Source organism: Rhamphochromis sp. 'chilingali', assembly GCF_963969265.1.
Source record: "Rhamphochromis sp. 'chilingali' genome assembly, chromosome: 18".
Taxonomy (NCBI): domain Eukaryota; kingdom Metazoa; phylum Chordata; class Actinopteri; order Cichliformes; family Cichlidae; genus Rhamphochromis; species Rhamphochromis sp. 'chilingali'.
This window is the reverse complement of record NC_137945.1, coordinates 12296309-12317797: the sequence shown is the minus strand read 5'-3', so window position 1 is coordinate 12317797 and position 21489 is coordinate 12296309. Positions and strand designations below refer to the sequence as shown.

At 41.4% G+C, this 21489-nt stretch overlaps 1 protein-coding gene across 3 annotated transcripts in view; it reads right to left on the bottom strand.

The window, feature by feature from the left end:
- Positions 1 to 21489, bottom strand: part of dnajc13 (DnaJ heat shock protein family (Hsp40) member C13) — a 35719-nt gene that overhangs the window by 2608 nt on the left and 11622 nt on the right. For 2 of the 3 annotated variants that reach the window (XM_080864954.1, XM_080864952.1), the window contains exons 3-52: positions 18521 to 18596; positions 18040 to 18189; positions 17597 to 17638; positions 16741 to 16941; positions 16420 to 16626; positions 16146 to 16241; positions 15870 to 15961; positions 14675 to 14841; positions 13896 to 13975; positions 13628 to 13797; positions 12696 to 12795; positions 12188 to 12295; positions 11879 to 12034; positions 11700 to 11756; positions 11485 to 11606; positions 11224 to 11299; positions 10954 to 11049; positions 10719 to 10859; positions 9736 to 9753; positions 8720 to 8802; positions 8176 to 8329; positions 7858 to 7961; positions 7602 to 7761; positions 7458 to 7520; positions 7266 to 7367; positions 6407 to 6511; positions 5586 to 5788; positions 5378 to 5462; positions 5132 to 5286; positions 4969 to 5014; positions 4724 to 4878; positions 4397 to 4598; positions 4191 to 4306; positions 3939 to 4017; positions 3705 to 3840; positions 3390 to 3574; positions 3170 to 3244; positions 2943 to 3062; positions 2449 to 2844; positions 2230 to 2343; positions 2020 to 2136; positions 1748 to 1925; positions 1567 to 1658; positions 1387 to 1486; positions 1212 to 1286; positions 985 to 1097; positions 691 to 860; positions 551 to 593; positions 293 to 466; positions 24 to 203 (exon numbers count right to left, since the gene is read on the bottom strand). In XM_080864954.1, coding sequence (XP_080721080.1) covers positions 24 to 203; positions 293 to 466; positions 551 to 593; positions 691 to 860; positions 985 to 1097; positions 1212 to 1286; positions 1387 to 1486; positions 1567 to 1658; positions 1748 to 1925; positions 2020 to 2136; positions 2230 to 2343; positions 2449 to 2844; positions 2943 to 3062; positions 3170 to 3244; positions 3390 to 3574; positions 3705 to 3840; positions 3939 to 4017; positions 4191 to 4306; positions 4397 to 4598; positions 4724 to 4878; positions 4969 to 5014; positions 5132 to 5286; positions 5378 to 5462; positions 5586 to 5788; positions 6407 to 6511; positions 7266 to 7367; positions 7458 to 7520; positions 7602 to 7761; positions 7858 to 7961; positions 8176 to 8329; positions 8720 to 8802; positions 9736 to 9753; positions 10719 to 10859; positions 10954 to 11049; positions 11224 to 11299; positions 11485 to 11606; positions 11700 to 11756; positions 11879 to 12034; positions 12188 to 12295; positions 12696 to 12795; positions 13628 to 13797; positions 13896 to 13975; positions 14675 to 14841; positions 15870 to 15961; positions 16146 to 16241; positions 16420 to 16626; positions 16741 to 16941; positions 17597 to 17638; positions 18040 to 18189; positions 18521 to 18596 — 6235 coding nt within the window. The remainder of the gene's footprint in view (positions 1 to 23; positions 204 to 292; positions 467 to 550; positions 594 to 690; positions 861 to 984; positions 1098 to 1211; positions 1287 to 1386; positions 1487 to 1566; positions 1659 to 1747; positions 1926 to 2019; positions 2137 to 2229; positions 2344 to 2448; positions 2845 to 2942; positions 3063 to 3169; positions 3245 to 3389; positions 3575 to 3704; positions 3841 to 3938; positions 4018 to 4190; positions 4307 to 4396; positions 4599 to 4723; positions 4879 to 4968; positions 5015 to 5131; positions 5287 to 5377; positions 5463 to 5585; positions 5789 to 6406; positions 6512 to 7265; positions 7368 to 7457; positions 7521 to 7601; positions 7762 to 7857; positions 7962 to 8175; positions 8330 to 8719; positions 8803 to 9735; positions 9754 to 10718; positions 10860 to 10953; positions 11050 to 11223; positions 11300 to 11484; positions 11607 to 11699; positions 11757 to 11878; positions 12035 to 12187; positions 12296 to 12695; positions 12796 to 13627; positions 13798 to 13895; positions 13976 to 14674; positions 14842 to 15869; positions 15962 to 16145; positions 16242 to 16419; positions 16627 to 16740; positions 16942 to 17596; positions 17639 to 18039; positions 18190 to 18520; positions 18597 to 21489) is intronic. The other variant, XM_080864953.1, reaches the window with a different exon arrangement.

Genomic DNA, 21489 nt, shown 5'->3' with positions numbered 1-21489 from the left:
TTGCATTAAAATTAGTTTCTTACCTCATTATCTGAAAGTACATGGATGAGGCGGATGGAGCTCTTGGGCACGGCATTGTTCTTGTGGTTGAGTGCCGCCAAGATCCGAGGCAGGTGGCCCAAAGGAGGGACCTGGTCGGCCAGCTGGCACTGTGTGCTGAACAGGCAAACTGCCGCCGTGGTAACCGTCTCCAGGGCCTCACCCTGCAGAAGATAACAGAATAAGACAGAAAAAGTCTAACTTCTGCATTCACTAGAAATTTGTACTGTTGTTTCTCAGTTAGGAAGCTCACATTGGGATTGTTCTTCTCCAGGAGCTCAGTCAGGGTTTCCAGAAGTGACACCAGGAACTCTCGAGGCTTGCGTAGCACCCACCCAGGCTGAGCAATAAAGATGCGCAAGAAGACTCCACCAACTTCAAGCTCGCCCTGTCCGGCTCCATAAGCCACTGTGAAGTCTTCTGGCAACTGAGCACACAGATTAGGAGTTTAGTTTCACATTCATAGTTCCTACAGATACACCAACTTAAAATAATGACTTTTCATACTTACTTTCCAGTTCACATCAGGATTATCTTTCTGCTGTTTAAAGTGCCTGGAAAAGATTTAAAGTGATTTAGTACAAGACATAAAACATCCTATTAGAGTGTCTAACTATTCTTTATCTGGTTAAAACAGTGTTTGTCACACACTCAAGCATCATCTCCCGGACAGTAGTAGACACTTTCTCCCTTGAGCTGTCATTCCAGATGAGCTCAGGGTTTTCGTGCGTTCCCTCAAATATGTGAACTGCTGCCTCAGCATTGTCCCGCATGGCATCCATGAATACACCAGGGAGGAAACGCATCAGTGTTAGACGCACCTAAAAGAGAAAGCAGAATATGAAACAGCAAAAGTGAGTTGAAGATATGTTGCGACACATCATAAGGTAAAAGGGAGAGGAGAGTGATTAAGTCTTTTATTTATTTTTTTAACTCCAATCTGACCTTTGGCCCAACCAGCTTGTCTGAAGTCATCTTTGAGAAGAGCTCTGCAGTCTGTGTGCGAACCTGGGGGTGTGTGCAATTACAGAAGAGGTCCAGCAAATAGATCAGAGCACCTGCAGGACATAAAGATTAACAGAAACATCTGTGATTCAAAATTCAGATAAATGTAGCCAGCAATCACTAAAAAACAAACAACAACAAAAACAAACAAACAGTAGAACACTGACCTTTGGCCATTGCCTCTTTGACGATCTTCGTGTTAGACGTGAGTGCATAGAGGGTTTCCAGCACCATTTGCCTGCCTGAAGGACACAAAGGAGTATTTCAGTGTGTGAAGATGCATTACAGGGATAGGGAGAAGAGGAAAGACAAAGAGTATGACAGTCAGTTGTGTTTTCTCACTGGAAGGAAGTGAGTGCAGCAGCACCAGAAGGTTGGACAACACTAGAGATTCAGCGATGTTGCTCACACACTCTTGATTTGATGTCACTGTATTCACAACCTGCAGAAGACACCAATATGATAACAATCCAGGGATTCACAGTAAGTACATGTAAGGACCCAAGACCTGTTGATCTCTACCTCCAAAACCAGCTGTTGCACTCTACCAGCTCCATGAACCCGCAACAAGGAGAAGAGCAGCTTGAAGTGACCGATGCACTCCGACTCTGATCCTGTAATTACACCAAGAGAAATACTTAGAAAGAAGCTCCAAACTCACAGCACTTAAATAAACATAACGTCAGTCAGTCTGGAAGCTCACCAGGGTTGTTCTTGATGACATTACGGAGGGCCTCTAAAGCCATTTCAGCAAAGCGAAGCCTTTCAGCGTGCTGCTGGGACTCTACCTTGTTACTCTGACTCATGGCCAGCAGAGTGTTGAGGTACTGAGCCTGGGAGCCAACATAGTCCAGCAGACTGGCTGCAAATGCTTTTGGGTACTGAAGACAGAGATTGTAAAACAAGTTACTTATGGATTACTAAAAGTCCAAACCTGAATTTGGTCCTAATTGTCTAATACTTTCTTCTCCTCACCTCCAGTGGAAAAGATGGCTGTTCATTGTAGACTCGGACAAAAATCTCACCCACTATGAGCTCCTTGCTGTGATCACTGAACACAAACTCAGCACCAAAGCTTTTATCATTTTCTCCCTGCCAAGAAACCAGAGAAGTTGCGTGATTCACTCCAGTTTTGGATCATTTATCGTGAAAGGCAGTCTGAAAGCACTTGTAAGTCATTCCTACTCTTTTGATGTTTCCCTCCTGCTGAATCTCTAGGAACTCCAGCAGCTCGGCTCGTGTCCCATTGTTCCAGATCAAGTAGGGATTCTCCGAGTTACTGTTCAGCAACTTCAAGACCTGAACGCAAAAAAGAGAAGTTTGCTTTGAGCACAGCATTTGGCCTCTGCTCACTGATGCTTAGCAACGTCCATTAATGTCTACTTAGCAACATATTCAACTGACCTCAGCGGGAGATGTCGTGCCCAGCTTCCTTGAGATGTATGGAGTCAGCATGGCTGCTAAGCTCTTTCGGATAGTGGGGTTCTCTGGAGGCGTACCCTCTATGCCATTGGTCTCTGAAACAGGGTTGTTTCCATCAGGGCTTTGTGGCGTTGGTGTGTAGCCTGCCAGACGGCTCAGGGCTATGAGGCTGAGTTTGGCCAAGTTGTTAGCGACCTCCTGCTGGTTTGTGTCCTGACTAGCCTGCACGCCACTCTCCTCTAGAGTGTAGTCGTAGTTGAACAGATAGACCAGCAGGTGCCAAAGCACACCAGCGTGGTACAGATGGGTCTGTAGGAAGAAATCCACCGCAAAGGAGCTGACGCACTGAACCGCCAGGGCTGCAGTCTTTGAGAGACCCTGAGAGGAAGCGAGGAAAATTGGAAATTGCTATTTTTAGTTCAAACTGCTGAAAAGAAAAAGAAGAATAAAGCACACACAGAAGATGCAAGACTGACCTTTCCATAGTACAAGATGTGACAGAGGTCTCGGATGATATTGGGCATTTCGATGATTTTTTCCCTGCATTCCTCAAACTGAGCTGCTACACTGTAGCACTTACAGATGTGCCCACACACCTGTGGTACGATTGGCATTTAGAAAGCGTGATAAAATGACAAGATCAAAATGTGCACATACAGAAATGTGACTGCAAGGAAAGGGAAATCATGTGTTTTGTCATCACCTGTACAGCCATGTCATCAGGCTTGCTGGACGCAGTTAACACAGCGACACACCGAGACAGAGCCTCCAACAATATCTGAATAAAAACAAGCACAATTTCATTATTCACATACCACAGCTTCTCCACATGCCCCAGCATACTTACACATAACCACATGAAGTACATTTTTTATTTCCCTTAAACTGCCTGATATTTCACAGCTTTTTAAGACGTTTAATACCTCAATGCCGTTGTCCCGTCGCAGTTCCTCTGCATTAAGAGCCGAGCAGTTTACAGTGTGGAAGGCGAGTTCAGCAGCAGCCGGGAGAAGAGGGGACGTTTTTGAGAAAAGCTGATTATCTTCCGTCTCCATTGTGATTGTTTTGATGAGCATGGGATAACCAGCATATTTGTAAGGCTCCAGTTCTGAGGAAGTAGTGAAAGAATCAGCAGCATTAGCTGAAAGACTGCAGCTGAAGGAACTCTCACTCTCTCTTCTTGCATACTGCGAGGCTATGTTTTACAGGAGATAGAATAAACAGCAATAAAAACAAACCTTGTTTATGCCGGTTGAACAGGATGCTCTGGGCTTTGAGGATGAGAATGATGTTTTCTGGGTCGGGGCCATCCACGATTCGCGCAGTCTTTGTGCAGAGGAACTCATAGGCTTTGTTAACTTTTTCAAACATATCCTAAAACACATTAAAAAAAAAGTTGCTGAAATCAAATTCATAATTACTTTTAACCTAAGCAAAGTCATTTTTGTAGAGCTGGTGATGACTGTACGCACTCTGCCCTCTGGGTTTTTGTCAGGATGGTACTTCTGTGCCAGCCTGAAGTAGGCTTTCCTGATTTTACTCTCTTCGTGCCTAAAGACAAAAAGCCAAAAAAAGAGGGTGCATTTAATGACAGCAACTCAAAGCATTCTCTATATATCTATACATCTCTCTATATACCTGTATCTATCTATATATAGACATCTATGATTATAGTAAAAAATGTAATGCATGTTGCCTGCTACTTTGAAAACAACAACACTCACTGCCCCTGTCCTTTGGGGAGGTTGAGGACTTCAAAGGCATCGTCCACAGACATTGAAGGAGGTTTCTTCTCCACTTCCCTCTTCCAGGCTTCAAGAGTGTCTTTAAGCAGCTTCACCTGAAGGGACAATCAAATCATGATACTTTTAAAAACCAAACATTTTAAACACAAAAAAGAAAAAGTAGAAAATTTTCAATATTGACGTACGGCATCTCGGATAGGCCAGTCAGGGAAGCGGGTGCTGTCACACAAATGTCTGAGGTAGTAGATGTTGCAGAAGAGCTCATTGTCCAGCTGAGGGAAGCTAATGACTGGGATGGGACAGTACTGGTAAAGGGCCCGCGTGTTGCTCTGCAGCCTGGGGCTAAAGTCAGCAACATGGGCCGCTATCTTCTCTATCATCATCCGCCTGAAACAGAATTCAAAAAGAAACTTTTAAAACTCTCAGAAATTAGACAATGTCTATTGTTGCTGCAGTTATCTGTACATGATCTTTAAGTAAGCTAATTACGCAAGACAGAGACTACTTCTGACCTCATCTCGCTGCTCCAAATTGCCTCAGGCGTGTCAAATTCTCCCAGAAAAATCTCAGAGAATCGCTCGGCCTCGTAGTTCTCCAGATAACACACCATGGCTTCAGGCAACACAGGTCCCAGAACACTACGCTGCACAATGTCCTGACCCTTAGACTGTAAAGACAGCGCAACAGGTCAATGCCATTTTCAAAAGGATCTAAGATTCAAAGGATATCATCTATTGTAAAATATAAGGAACTTCACCTCCTCTGATTTGAATGCTTGTTTCAGATGAGTGTACTTCAGGAATCTGAAGACATCAGACAAAAATCACAGACATCAGTATCAACACTACATACATACACAAAACTGTTATAAAACTCCTTTCTAGAAAAGATTTTGCCAGCTGACTGCGCCGTGCTTTCACCTTGCCACAGGAAGCACGTTGGAGCCTGTGTACATCATGATGAAGAAGAAGACACCAGTCAAATAGAGACGCTGCAGGTTGGGGTTGTCCTGCATCACCAGGTACAGAACATTGGCCACCTTTTCCACCAGAATGGGGTCAAAGGTTAGGAGCAGCTGCAGAGGACAAAGACAAGCATTTTATTCAGTTCAGTGATGAGTATCATCTGGTCATGTGACACAACTTCAAGACGAATTGTGCAACTACCTGGACAATGTGTGGGAGACAGGCATTGTCAGCAATCATCCTTTTGATCTTAGGTAAAGGACGGATAATGGCATTGTCTTGGTCCCTGAGTAAAGAAAAACAATTAATAAATCCTACTGTATATAATACATAAAATAAAGTTGTAAAAGAGGACAGGTGGTTTATTTGGCGCTCACACAACCATAGAGACAATTTCAATGGGTCCCACCTGCTGGGATAGTACGAGCACATCGTGATGAGCATGTTAAGGATGAGGGTTGCCAGGTCAGACTCATTCATCACTGCCTGCCCTGTAGCCAGGAGGCACCACTTCAATTGAGGAATGGCCTGCAGGGGGCGCCATCCGTCCATCCCCTGAGCCCAGCAGCGTGTCTTTGCTGTCAGCACACCTGTACTCCAAAACTCCTGCATCTGAAAAAGATAAATAAAACACAATGGTGAGCAGAAATAGAAGCTGAAAACTAAGCAACTCAAAACAAAGACAAAACCACACAGAAATAAATGTAGACAACTGCATGAGATCAACAAAAATGAACAAAATGTTGCACTGCAGTAATAATAATAATAATAATAATAATAATAATAATAATAATAATAATGGATACTTTATTGATCCCCATGGGGAAATTACTTGTTTTTCTCTGCATTTGACCCATTCACTCAGTGAAGCAGTGGGCAGCCCACTAAGCAGGCGCCCGGGGAGCAGTGTGTAGGGACGGTACCTTGCTCAGGGGTACCTCAGGGTAGCCGTTAAGTGGATTCGAACCGCCGACCTGCCGATCATGGGGCGACCACTTTACCTACTGAGCTATCCCTGCCCAACTGAGTAACTGAGGTAATGCACTAATGTTATATTCAATTAAATTTATTTAATAATTGTACTTTGTTTTATTGATTTAACACAAATGATAAAAACTGATGGGATGTTTTTCAGTTCACTGAGTACTGTGGCATTTTCTTCTCTGTATAAAATGACTTTACAAATAAAATTGAAGTAAAATTCTAATGTTATATTTTTTAATTACAAACCTCCTCAAAGCTGAAAGGTCCTCTTCTCTCCTTGTCTGCATTACCAAAGTACCACTCCTTCTCGCTTTCCCTCTTCATATCTGGTGCTGCCTCCAACACGTTGCTCTGTGGAAATTGAAGACATCCTTTGAAACTGCGCAAACATTAGTTACGCAAGAGTCAATGCCATTTTAATTCATCTGAAAACATCTGGCTGTGCGGTTGAGCTCATCAAACAAATTAGAAAAATGCTACAGCCCTTTTTTAACAAGTGTTGACCTCTGGGGCCGAAGAAGCTGACGTTAAAGTGCTAAAATGCCATTCTCTCTGTAGGCGACTTGTAGATGGTTCAAAAATGGAGTCAATCCCAATTGTCATTTTTACAAAGCCTTTTCACAGCCTGCTACAAAAATATTTGTCCTCTATGGATACTCTCCTCCTTCATAACAACTCTAAGGGAATAATGGAGTTAGGGGCACTACTGCTTTCATTGACTGGTGTCACAAAGCCTTCTGGAGACAATCCCTCTGTGCTAGGCTTAACTTCTGCTAACTCAAGTCTGTGAACTAAACCTCGACCCTGTGCACTTGCTTTTTTGACCATTTCATTGAAACTATAAGAAATAAGGTAGCTTCTTATGTGGCACAGCCAGTCTGTTACTGAGCACGTATAATCATGTATGTGCATGAGCGCATCACACCCATACATTTAGACAAGCAGCTTGATAATCATGCTCGACAGTGGTAACTCGTCCAACTTCTTTTTTAAATATGGTTATTTCTGGCACAAAAAAAGACTACTGTCGCATCTAAAGTCAGAATCTAAAAACAAAACGAAGTACAAACAGAAACCAATTAGCCTCTTTCTTTTTTCTTTTTACCTGTAGCGGCACGGTAGCTCTGCTGGTGTGCAGATGTGCCAAAGTGAGCAGGTCCACCAAAATACGAACTCCATTTGAGTCCATGACATCCTTTACGTTTTTCTATAGAAGAAAGGGGAATTAATGCACAGAAAAAACAAAACGATGGGTTAAATTAGCATGCAACGCAAAGAGACTAATTGTATAGCTTACCTTGTGGAGAATGAGCTTGTAGAGGAAGAGTATGAGTCTGTCTCTTTCCAGTCTGTCTGTACACTTTAATGACAAACGTGTGTTAGATTTCAGGAGTAATTAAACAACACAAAAGCAGAGTGAAATGAGTTTGCCAGCATTTACCCGGTCCAGCATCCCCACGATGTATTTTGTGTCAGTGAAGGGGCCAATCTCTTCATAGCACTTGCCGTAGACTATTGCGAGTGCCTGCAGGCACAGGCACTTCATTGTAACTTTGGGTGTAAGCAAAAAGCGGTGGTAGAGTTCGTTGAAGAACTCGTATCTGAAAACACAACGAAGGGGAAGCATGACTCCTCTTTATAGATTTGGGAGGGAATAATGACATGGGCGTAGCTCGCTTGGAGGTTAAAAATCTTACGATCTCTTGATAGCACTCGATTCTTCGTTTTCGTCCTCCTCAAGCAGCAGTCGCAAGTAATAATCCCCAATTTTTATCTCATCTGAAAGGCACTCATATTTCACCTGTAACAAAAAGATGACACATAGGAGCACGGATTTGAATAATGACATGTTTATCTGCATACCACTGGAATAAGACTGGATTACAATTTTCTGGTTTTACCTTACAATCTACAGTTTTCTTTTGATTTAAATATTATACAAGTTTACTATAAAATGATTTTCTAAAGTAAATGACAGCCCAGAGACTGAACCGTACTAGTAATTGAGCACAAACCTCAAACTCCTGATGGTTCCAGGAGATAACTGTGGCACTGCCCAGCTCGCGGTCCACGCCAAAGGAACGCATCTCCCCCTCCAGGGCATCGCGAAGTTCCTCCCTTGTTTTAAAGTTCCAGATGAGGTTGGATCGCGCATGGTCAAGCTGGAATCTTAATGAAAAAACAGGACCGAGACGCTTGATCATGTCCTTTTAAAAATGTAAGTGGATCATACCAACAAGCCAAGCTTTATGATGCCTACATACATCCTAACAACGTTTTAACGTTTCCATATATAAACTTACTTGCTCATCACTTCAAAGATGACAGCTGGCCACTAATAAGCATTCTAAGCTCTGGTTGTGTAACCGATATTTCACTCAACAGTGAAAATTCTGCCCACTTCACATGGTTAGTGGTTATTTCTCCACATTACTGCTTGTTACTTCCTGTGTGGGTGCCCCTTTATTGTGCAGTATTGGCACAATAAAGTACAGCAAAAGAAGGTCCCATACTCACATCTGATTGCAATTTTGGGTTACCATAGTTAGAAATTTCTACCTGTAGTAGAAGAGCTCCCAGTTTGCTTCAATCTTTATCCTCTGCCTCCTCTTTCTCAGGATGACAGGTTTTTGGTTTGGATTCTGAAATTAAATCACAAAGGGACATCTTTGTAAGGTATTCCACATTATTCACAGACTTCAGTGTTTGCTCTGTCACATCACGGCACACAGAGTGGTAAAGACAGCGACAACATGAGCAACATTTTAGACAGAAAAGAATAATAAAGTGAAATTCAATGAATGGATAATAACATGTTGGGGTGGTTTTTTTAGAATGGAGGAAGTCAGATATTAGAAAAATTAAACACAAATATTAAAAACAAAACAAAACAATGAACCGTACAAACACAGAATAAAACAAACACAAAAAACCAAGGTGGGATCCCAAAGTTGGGTGTGTTCAGGAGAACCAGGTCTGTGGCATGTTTACGCTCTACATACCTATGTGAAGCTAATTTATGGTTTCAAAATTATGAACACAGTTCTCATGCATTTGATGAGTGCCTTTTCACAGCACTACCGCCAACTCCGAGTTTCAGAATGCAAAACATTGTAGTTTAGATGCTAGAAAGGATAACAACAATTTTTCTGAAATTTCATCAAGGATATTAAAAAACACTGCTGCATGGGATATTTGTAAAGGTCTTATTGTTTAAGGCTGTGTGTGGTCATTATTTATTGATAACTAAATATGCAGGTAAGCATATATATAGCTACAAGCATACTTATAGCTGCAAAGATCCAGTTCAGCCTGTGCTCCACCCTGAACATGCCCTCTGTTGTCAAAAGGAGAAGAAAAGACATGACGTGCTCTTTCATCACACTTTTTTCCTGGGTTCTATTTTAAGACTCCTGGAAATCCCTTTTGGATGTCAAGATGCGACTGCCCGACTAAATAACACGAAACCAAACAAAAACACGCCTGATGGGTCTCGTGAAGATGAAAAATGGTTTAATCGAGAGAAAGAACATGGAGAGAATGGAAAAAGGATCCCATTGGTCAGTCCTACTTACCAGGTTATTTCTGTCCTGCTGCAAATTTTGACAGCAGAGAAACCACACAAGACAAGGGGAGGGAGGAGTGGAGACACACAGAGAGATTATTGTTCCTCAGATCAAACAGATGAATTGCAGCTAAAGGGTCACAGATCACGATGCTACTAATATACAAAGTGAGAGTCATAAAAGTTACAACTAAATCTGTGATTTAATAGATGACTTTACACAAGATTTCTGTAGTACTGCATGACTAATTTTGTAATTATACTCATTTGAAAAACAGTAACAAATCCAAAAATAAAAAGGTGGCCGTGATTCACAGAGAAAGCAAACCAATCATTGTACTTCTCTGTTCAGTAAATCTGGGGTGATTATCATGCAGCCAGAGAAACAGAAAGAGAAGAAACGTAACTTCATTTTATTTTTAAGGGAGTCTTGATTTAGGGTGCACAAGGAGCAGGCAATACCTGATATAGCTTGGTGGCTGTCACCACCAATCTTGACCCACCCAAATATTTTTTGGGTGTACAAAAACAAAACAAAACACCTATTTGTGTTCAGACTGAAACACCACGCATCCAAACAGAGGTTTTCCTTAAGAGTAAGCGGTAACCCTTCGCATTCTGCACCTCGCCATACAAAGAGTTAAGCAAAATTTTCTCCATACCTAAATAAAAGATTTATGGCAAACACATATGAAAGGAGCACAAGCAGTGTATAGAGCATATAACTGAGGCACATATTTTTCAAAGAAAGGTCAAATGTGATTGCAGCAAAGCTCTAACTGCCATACATGCAAAATACCAGCAGCAAGTGGAAAGTCTGCCATTGAGTTTGTCTTTGGATTCTGCAGCACTATTCAGCATCAGCACGAGAATAGAAAAAGATGAAAGTTAAAGCAACCTGAGCAGAACACACTTGCAGCAGCAGCTCTTTTGATAGCTCAGAGGTTAAACAGCCATGAAGTCTTTTTACAAATTAAAAGATATCATTCTCACCTCCTTCTGGGCTATGCCCATTTTATCTCTCCAGTGCATCAGCACGAGATCAGCTTTCTCCTTGGCAAACTTCTCCACTTCTTTGGCTGCTTTTCCTGCTATCCGCTGCCATTCAGGCACCTTGTTTCGATTCAGCTGGTCCTGTGGGAAACAAAGATATAAAAACAATTACAGATGGCAAACATTTTATTTTTTACTGACTCCATTACATTAAGGTGCATGTCTGTCCACATACCGTAGCGATTTTCAAGTTGTCACGGACGTGCATTCTGTCCACATCTTTCTCTGGGACAGGGTCAGGACTGTCCAGGTATGCCAACAGGCCTGTTGGCTACAAGCATAGAGATGAACAAGCCGAAATGAAATAAATGAAGACTTTAAACAAGCTACCTCAGCTGCCAGCAAAAAGTACAGGCTATTACCATCATCACACTAAAAGCTTCTGGCATGAGTATTGGAACGGCATCAATTTTTTTTTTCTTCTAAGAGTCTGAAATCGGCTTACCAGTATCCTCTTGAGAAGGTTTATTGCTACAGGGTTCTCTGCTGTCCACAGTCCCACCAAGTGACGACTGAGTTGCCTGAGAAACATCATTTATTGGCAGATATTTATCACCAGTAACAAGTAAAATTCTGTCCTATGATGCTTATCTGCATAGATTTTTACTGAAATACAAATACAGTAGAGGAAAAACCTGCAGCAGCAAAAAGATAAGAAAAAAACGACATTACTATGTGTCAGTGTTCATGTTTACTGAGATCAGACCTGTTGGTAAGCATCCGCTGGTCTGCACTAATGGTGAACAGAGATGTGTGCAGATGTCTCGGCAGCGCCCCTTCACTCAAGGCCAGCTCCTGCATCTTGGTGGCTATTTCCTTGTCTCCCTCCTGAATGTAAATAAAGCTTAGTTGGTTATTATCATAAATCCTGAGGCGCAACACATCCAGACGTCACTGTATAGCACCTACAAAAAGACTTACCTCAATAATAGCTTTCATCACCAGACCTGCTCCCTTCACTATAGCCATAGAAGGATGCTAAAGAAACGAACATCACCATTCAATATATTTTACATTTTTGTCTTAATCAGACTAATTGTTGACAGTATTCCTAATTTACTTTCCTCTCCATTTAGTTTCTTGCTTGTCAAGTTACCCACCTGGAATAGCTTGAAAAGTGTTCGCCCATTAGAGGCGACCATCTCAAGCAGCATGTCAAACTGCTGCCCCTCAGTGGTTTCACTGTAGGGGGCGCAGAGTGCAAAGGTTAAAAAGTCCAACAAAGAGCTGATGACCAAAGCTCCTGTTCCATGGTCCTGGAAAATATGAGAAAAAGAGAAATAACATTAGAAACATAGTATATATGATGTGATTTTTTTAAATACAAAAAAGTTATGAATGTCCTTGTATGCCTGAGCTTCAGAAAAAAGGAGAGAAAAACAGCTTGCTGACAATAAAAAGACATGTACCACATTAGTAATGAATTTTTCAAGAAGGTTTTCAAGGAACTTCTTGGAGGATAGCAGCGAGGCCTTGTTCAGCTGCTCCTGCCTCAGGTCATAATCATCATGCATCGGCTGGAGAAAAAGATCAAAGAAAAAAAAATCTCAGTCAAACTGCAAACTCCATGTCCCTGTACAGTCATAGCAAAAAGAAAGTGCACCCTCTATCAACTCTAATTTTTTTATGTAACAGGACACAGTGGGGGGGAAAAAAATCATCTGGTCTTTACAAAATTTTAAATTATTTAAATGTTGTGGAGGAATATTTGCTCACTCTTCTTTATAGCATTGTTTCAATTCAATGAGCTTTATGGGCATTTGTGTATGCACAGCTCTCTTAAAGGCCCGCAGCAACATTTCAATCACGCTAAGGTCTGGACTTGTCCAAAACCTTGTCCTTAGACTTGAAAGACGAGTGCTTTCTTTTTACCATGGGTTTAAATATGTTTGACATCTCCATACTTAGGTGACTTACACACATAAGAGCACAGAGCATGTCTATAGCAGCATGTGTCACGCCATTGTTGTTCCTTTTTAAAGCTTTTACCGTCTTTACTCCCAACTTTTCCCTGAACCTAAAACACACAGACAAATTAGCAGATTTAAAAACACAACTAAACATTCAACGTAAAGTTAACAGGAACAGAAACAGTATTATTTTTGTGTTTTGTTTTGTTTTTTTTTACATACATTATAAAAACAGGTCTGGGGTTGGATACACAAAGAATTCATTGCTTCAGAGGTGGCTTGTTGTTTCTCGTGCTTTTCAGCCATCTTTCAGGAAAGAGTTTATTGTTTATTTAGCACAGTGTGTGTATTGTGAATCTGGCAGGGAAACACCAAGCTACGCTAGCAATGAATCTCTCAGGATAACCAATTCTGGCTCATTTGCTTCACAGGGAACAAGGAATAAACAGTAAATACAGTTCCTCTCATACATCTCAGTGACCCCGGAAGACTGCAAGGCTCCTGGCAATACAGAAATGTAAAGATCAGAATGACCGAAGCCGATAAAGGGAGAGAGATGAAGGCGCAAAAATGAGAGGAGGACATGGGGATGGTGGAAGGTCAAGACAAATCGAGGCAGACAGCTCGACCGAACAAAGTGAAGCAACACAACCTCCCTTTAGAAGTGCTCATCGTACAGCCTGAGATGAAAGCAGAACAAAGATAAAAGAAGAAGGCTGATAGACAGCTAGGACAGACTGTGGAAAAAGATCAAGAAGGATATGAAATACAGAGAAAGGGCAGACTGAGATGTATGGATTCATATTTACGTTGCATCTGTGAGTCCAGACCCTTGACCAGACCTTGGAATGACAGAGCATGCCTGTTACCAGCAGCTCAAATGTATACTTTCAGCAAGTAAAAGGAGATGGGCAAAAGTACATATGTGGACAATCTTACTTTGGCAGCTGGGTGAAAGCTTGAAAGCCAGCCTTAGATGCCACCAAGCGTCGTATGGCCTGAAAATGACTTTCCAGTTCAGTATTAAGAGCCGGCAGCTCTGTATCCTGGCTTAAAAGAGCCAGGATGGCATTGTTGATGAGCTTCTCTTTGTTCTCAGAGAAAAGACCCTGGAGAGAATGAAAAAGGAGACATACAAAGAAATTACTGTGACTCCTGTTTAGGCAAATGCATAGAGATTAATCACACAGAAAATAAATCCACTCACATCTTGGGTTACTGCATGCAGCACTCCACTGTAGGATATGTTGGCATTGAATCTGAATACTGCATCTGCAAAATTTCCATCTAAGCAAAGGGAAAAGGGAGGAAGCAATGTTAAAGAAATTAATAGGATGTGCTGTCTGACCAAACAAAAGTGTGTCTGTCTATCTCAGCAGCAACGCTGGAAGGCTGGCGATCATAGAGAGGCGGGTGAAAACAAGAGTAACCAGAACACTTTTTCTCACAATTGCTCCATGGAGATGTTAACAGTGTCATCCTCGGTTGTACAAATAACAGTGATCAGAAAAACCAAAGAAATAAAACGGACTCAATCACAGTGGGACGCCAGTGTGAATACAGGGATGCAGGTTCAAGTTAGAGATAATGTGTGACACACGCAAAACCAAATATCTCATTTTGGAAAGGCGTGGGGGACGGGAGGGGCATGTGATAAGCAGTTTGGTCAGGGAACGTTTTAAAGGTCTGTGTGGCTGTACTTAAGACACCGCGTGGTGCCGGTTTTTAACGTCATGTATAATAATTCTGTTAAAATTAGTGAGACAAGGAATTAGTGAAAAAAAACATTAAGGGGAAAAAATGTAATGTCAATTACATTTTTCATAAAAATCAAAGAGGTTGAGGAAAATATCACCAGTGCCACCGAAGAAGCACCACTTACACTACTGTGTAAAATATTAACATTTAAATATGACTGTAGAGCAGATCAAAAACAAGATCCATGAATTTGTATCAGATTTTATGAGACAAAGGGGTCTGACTCACTGGGAGGTGCTGCCAGGAACCTGAGATGCAAACTCTCCACTTCTTCATCCACAGGCATGCTCAGTAGCCCCCATCTCTGTCCTCGCTGGGTGGGAGCCATCTTGACACACACATCTCTGTTGCCTGATGCTCTGACTCCATCAAGTAAGCTGGCTAACAGGGAGTCCCTACAAGCGCACATACAGACAGACTCAGCAAAATGCACTAATGATCAGAGGGAGTGGCACCGGAAAAATAAATTAACTTAGAGATCACGGATAGAAAACACGGATCACACATAACATCATGGCCACCTGCTTAATATTGTGTTGGGCCAACTTTTGCTGCCAAAACAGTCCTGAAATGTCGAGGCATGGACTCCATCAGACCCCTGAAAGTGTGCTGTGGTATCTAGCACTAATATATTAGCAACAGATCCTTTAAGGTGGAGCCTCCATGGATCGGACTCGCTTGTCCAGCACATCCCACAGATGTGCGATTGGACTGAGATCGGGGGAATTTGGAGGCCAAGTCAACACCTCAAACTCCTCGCTGTCCTCCTATTCTGCCACCTTTCTATCGGAACAATTTGAGCTACAGAAGGTCATCTGTTGGATCAGACCACACCGGCCAACCTTCACTGCTGGGGAAGACCCCAGAAGAGCTGCAGTTTTGGAGATGCTCTGACCCAGCCATCTAGCCATCACAATGTTGCCCTCGGCAAATTCACAAATCCTTAGTGTTGCCAATTTTCTGGCTTCTAACACATCAGCTTTGAAGAAAAAGAAAAACATTCACTTGCTTCCTAATATATCCCACACACTAGAACAGGGGTGGGCAACTCCAGGCCTTGAGGGCCGGTGTCCCTGCAGGTTTTAGATGTGTCCTTGGACCAACACAGCTGATTTAAATGGCTAAATTAGCTCCTCAACAAGTCCTGCAGTTCTCCAGAGGCCTGATAACGAACTAATCATGTGATTCAGGTGTGTTGACCCAGGGTGAGATCTAAAACCTGCAGGGACACCGGCCCTCGAGGCCTGGAATTGCCCACCCCTGCACTAGAAGGTGCTTTGATTAAGAGATAATTAATGTTATTCACTTCTTCACTTCACCTGTAAGTGGTCATAATGTTATGCCTGATCGATGTGCCATTACGGTTAAAGAGAAAAAAATTCTAACTGAAATTTAGCGTGACAAAAAACACTGTCGAACGTACCTTTCTGTGGAGGAGAACTTCCTGATCTGACCTCGGATAAATTCTACAGTAAACACCTGAGGATTTTCCACATCACAGATGAGAGCAAATATCTGAGGGGAGATGAGACAGAGCGAGAATGCCCAAAAGAGAGTGGGAGGGGATAGTTTAGCCTAATAATATATAATGAAGCAAAAAAAACAACAACATTTACCTCTCATTACAGCTGCACACAATATGCTTTTGAGTGAGTGACTTTTAGTGCCAAAATTATTCCAACTTTTTGTTAAGGCTCACCTCTCCAAAGGGTTTGATGGTGACTATGTTGTACGAAGCGGGGTCTCTCTCCACTAGACACGTCTCTGTCAGGGCCAGGATGCGCTTAACGGGTTCCTGGAAGAGACAAAAAGCACAAACATCTTAACATGAATGATACTCTCAAAAAATCAGCACATTTTTCAAATAATCCACTACATAATCAGATTAGAAACCTAGTCAATTTTTGGATAGAATGTTCACAACCACCACCCTACAACAATGAGAAGAGCAAAATAAACTAGAGCGTTCTCACCGGATGTCGAGGGGTGATCTTCTGCACCACAAACTCTGCTAGGGAAGTTATGCTCTCGTCTGAGCTGTATTTCCCCAACCTGTCTGTCATGAAACCCTCAAAAGTTAGAGCCTCCTTCCTCAATCGAAGAGTGATGCCAATAAAGTTCCCGGCATGCTCTATGGCACTGCGAATGATTTCATCTCGATGCTCTGAGGCAAACAGATGCTGAAAGAAAGGAAAAGGAAGGTGAAGAGAAACTTGCTCATATGTTTTTAAAGAAATAATGAATTTTTAAAAAGCTCCTTAATATACAAAAACACAAACTTTATGAACACATACCAGTCTGCTGAAGCCACCGTAAAGGATGCAAAATCCTCCCTGGTAATCGGAGACCTCGACAAAGCCCTCTACATTTCGGTAATCATAGGAACACACCACTCGGTTAGTGTGGGGGTCGATCTGGTCGATGCCGCCTGGTGTCACCTCTAAACTCACAGGCTTCCTTGTGTCACTCCAGTGGTGCTTGTAGCAATTGTAGCGCTGCCAAGAATGTGGCACATGTGTTGTAAGACATTGAATATAATGACCCAGCAATGGTACACCTACGCTATATGGACAAACCTGGGCCACAACTCTTAATCTTTGAATTGTGGGTGTTTTGATTCCCATTGCTACTGCTGCATAAAATCAAGCAGCTAATTTACTCATGCATTCTGCCTTTACAAACAATTGTGAAACAATAGGTTGTTTCAAAGAGCTCACTGAATTTGAACACGGTACAATTACAGGATGCCACCGTTGCAAAGTCATTTTGTGAAATTTCTTCCTTCTTAGATATTTCATTATCAGCTGTAAGTGGTATTATTGCAAACTAGCGGCATTTAAGAACCACAACAACTCAAAGTGGCAGACCACACAAGGTTACAAATTAGGGTCACTGAGTGCTGAGGTACACGATGTGTGCAAGTCGCCAACGCTCTGTTGGCAAACTGCAGAGTTCCAAACCTCATCTGACATTAACATCAGCACATAAATTGTGCACCAGGAGCTTCATGCCATGTGTTTCAGTGGCTGAGAAGCTCCTGTAGGTTTGACGTGTGGGTGGCCCAGTACTTCTGTACATATAAATGTATATTCAAACTTTCATTTTGATCTTTATTCTCTTTTTTTTTTAAGCACAAAAATAAATACTTACCCTTCCAGTTATCTTCCCCTCAGAAAACTCTGTTCTGAATCGCTGTGAAAAAAGAATAATAAGGAAGTCAACAGTGTGCAACCTTACACAGCTAACTGTTGAATCATTAATGACTAATAATTGTAAAACACAACTTCAACAATGGAAAAATACAACTCCTTCCATAGGAAATACTTGTTGCTGCTTAGTTCAGCATAATGACTTTAATTCTTTACAAGAACAACAGTTCCAATGATTCATATCTTTGCACAACACTGACAGCACATCAAACGTTGTGACTTCCAAGTGTTGCATTTCTTAAAAAAAAAAAAGTGCATTGCACATTAAGTGACCTTGTTAAGACACTACAGCTACAATAGGCTACATCAAAACACCTCAGTCAGGATGTAAAGTCTATTCAGTCAATGGTGGTACTATAGTACTAGCCATGTGTTTATCCTCACCAGCGCTTCTGTGAGCAGCTCTGTCCGGTGCTCTGTTGAAAACTTGAGCGTTTCCGACTTCTTGCCGCTGCCTTTACGGAATGTGAGGCTGAACTCTGTGCCCTGACCTTTTCCTACCGGGCCAATACCGCAGATGTCTCCATAAGTCCACTACAGACATAGACAGTGAAAATACAGGATTAAACACATGTTAAAGCATCAAAAGACCAGTTCAAACATTTAAAAAGTTTCCAAGTGCTTCCAAATGTACAAGAAGCATAAAGATAAATGTCTTATAAGATGCAATGATGCAGCAGTACAGCAGGATCAAATTTTGTGCACCGATAAACACAGAAAAATATATTCAGAGCTGTGATACTAAACCGTTTAGAAAATGTGGGCCACAAAGTGCCAAGAGCAGCACATCCCACAAGCATCTGTGAGGCACTGGAGGTAGAAGAAGAGGTTCATACATCATGAAGGCGTTCTCATTCATACTGACCTGATTTGTTACTTCTAGCGTGGTTGGGTTGTAAGTGGTAATGCCATGTGTCCCCACTGAGAAGACTCGCTTGTACCTGGAACACAGAGATGGAATGAGTCAGAAACATAGCCTACCCATCACCAACCACACATCGAAGCAACACCTACACCAACCCAGGCAGTCACATAATATTCGCTGAGAGTGTGGGGAACAGGGCGAAAGTGTGGTGGTTTTTTATTATTATGCGAGATCCTGATAATCTTGACAGCCTTGAAAAGAACCACATTAACTTATCTTAAAATTCCCACTCCGTTACATGTGAGAGGGTAAGAATAATGTGAAATGAAAAGCTCTATTTTTGGCCCTCTGTAAGCCAATGACGACTCAACCAAAGTAACTTTATAAAGACTGGGTTACCTAACGGCATCAACCATATTCAGGTTGGTTAGGTCAGTTCCCCTTTTCCCCAAATAGGAATACAGGATACAGCAGCATGATTTCCCATACCATTTGGGTTGCACTTCATTCCACTCCTTCAGGGAACGGAAGTTATAGTCATAACATTGTTTTCAGGTGTTTTGTGAGTCACAGGAAAACCTTAACTCCTAACAGTATCTAGCTTCACTGGCCCTATACGACAGTGAACGTGAACAATGTGTAGTTTCCAAACATTTACACACTGCCTTCAGTGGGTTTTGATTTTTGTCTGTGTGAGTCATCAAGGTTCCATACAAAACAGTGAGGCAAATTTTGGTTATTCATTGAATTTTAGGGCAGGTTTGCGCATAGGCAATACACAGAATGCATTTAAATTTTAAGGGAAAATCCAGATAAATCTCTTTAAATCTGTGATGTGGGGATTGGGCTCGATATTAGGGCTGAACGATATATCGCATTTGCGATAATATCGCGACATGATCAAGTGCAATTTTCTAACCGCAAAGGCTGCGATTATACTGCGATTATATTATACAATTCATGGGCTGCATCCTCCTGAGGCCGCATTTGTAGACCGATTACGTCACAGCGACGCGCCGAAGGCTGTCCAAATTACTACCATATCCCAGAATTCATAGCGCGGCCCAGCCAAACTCCAGTTTCCAGCAATGGCGGCCGCTACTAAGTTTTAAAATTACTCATACTAATCTTTCTGGGTCACAAAATAAACTTTTAACATATTTTCAGGCGAGAAAGTAGTTGTGTAAACATCAAATATCTGCTCGGTTTATCAAGATATCCCATATTTGCAAAAGTGCTTCGACGTTTTCAGAGGCGTCTGCTACCCACCAGCTCGACAGCTAGCCGGGAGCTCGAGGGTTACTGATGCGGCCGAGAACGGCACAACTCCCGGCACATCATTTTCAGATCACCGCGGAGTTTCGCTGCTCGGGTTAAACGTAATATATAAGTCACTTAGACAACCTAAAAATGTTATTGTTGGGCTTTTTTCAGTGTTTTGTTTGTTCGTGAGTAAATCGGTTTGGCTGAGATTAAAGTTATTAGATTAGATAAAATAAAACTTTATTAATCCCCCGGGTGGGTTCCTCCTTGGTTTTCACACAGCTGACTAAACGTCAAACAGAAAACTTATTAAACAGAAGTATGAGACAGTCGAGAATTTACACCAGTGTCTGGTTATATTTTAGATAGCAAGAAGCAGACGGCCGAGTTTATTAAACTCCACCGAGACAGCGGTGACGCTAATCAGAAGGCTAGACCGTCCAATTTCACGCCTTTAAACTTTAAAGGCGTGTTTGTGTGTGTGTTTATACAATTGCTATTATGTTTGCACTTTATGTGTAATGTTACTGACTGCAGAGATCAGTAAGATGTGTGTATTTTTTTATTTATTAGTTTTATTTATTTAATATTATTTTTTAATTGAATGACTGTCTAGTAGTTCACAGATGTCGAAAAACTGAGTGTGGTAAAGCCACTGATTTTTTTTATGTATATTTCTGCAATCTGCACATTGTACTGACTTTCATTTTAATGTTTACACCAGGGTTCCTTGTCAGCACTTTATGCTCAGATGTTTGTAAGCTAAAAATAAACTATTGTGTATGTTCAAATATACTGTTGTGATTGAAGAAGTTAAATAAAAATGTCAGTCATCAATTCATGCATCACCTCATGTCATCATAACAGAGGTCTGTCTTCCAGGAAAGAACAGTTTAAAATTAATGTAATATAGTATTGGCCATACTATATGATGTATTGCTTGTCTTTGTTTAATAATACAGAAGACAAATACCTTAAAAAATAATCGCATATCGCATCGCAATATTGGGGCAAAAAATCGCAATTAGATTATTTTCCATAATCGTTCAGCCCTACTCGATATAGGGCATGTCACGTCTAAGCGCACGTCCTCCGAAATCGCTTTTGTTCTAAGAATATTATCTGACATATTACAACAAAAGGTTACAACCTTTTGTATCTCAGCAATTCTGTGATGACTCATTGTTAAATAGTGATGAAAACACAAATTCAAGAGAAGTTATGAGTGGTGCTTTCTAACATAACAGGAAGGAAGTGCTGAATTATGATTTCTCAGTATTCTAGTATGTTACGCTGACAGTGTGCACATGTCAAATGTGGCAGATCAATATGTGCTTGGTTGGAGTTTTTTGGCAACAGCAACATTTTCAGCTGTTTTTGCCCAATTCATACATTTTCATTTTTAAATTAAGTTATTTATGCTGTGTTTATTAAGAGAAAGAGTGCAAACACAGTGTGTTTACATATAAATTGTACCTGGTATCGATGTGCTTTCCATAAGTCTTGAGCTACCCTTATTCCTGCATATTTTGCTTTTAACACAGGAAATGGGTGAAGAGACTAATTTAAACCTGCACACATACATGGAAATACACAACATAAGAAAAAAAACAAAAAAACAGAGTTTGTACAATTCTAATGACCTTTAAAGTCCATATTTGGAACAAGCACCTTGATTCTTCAACCCAGCTTGAACGCTCTTAAAC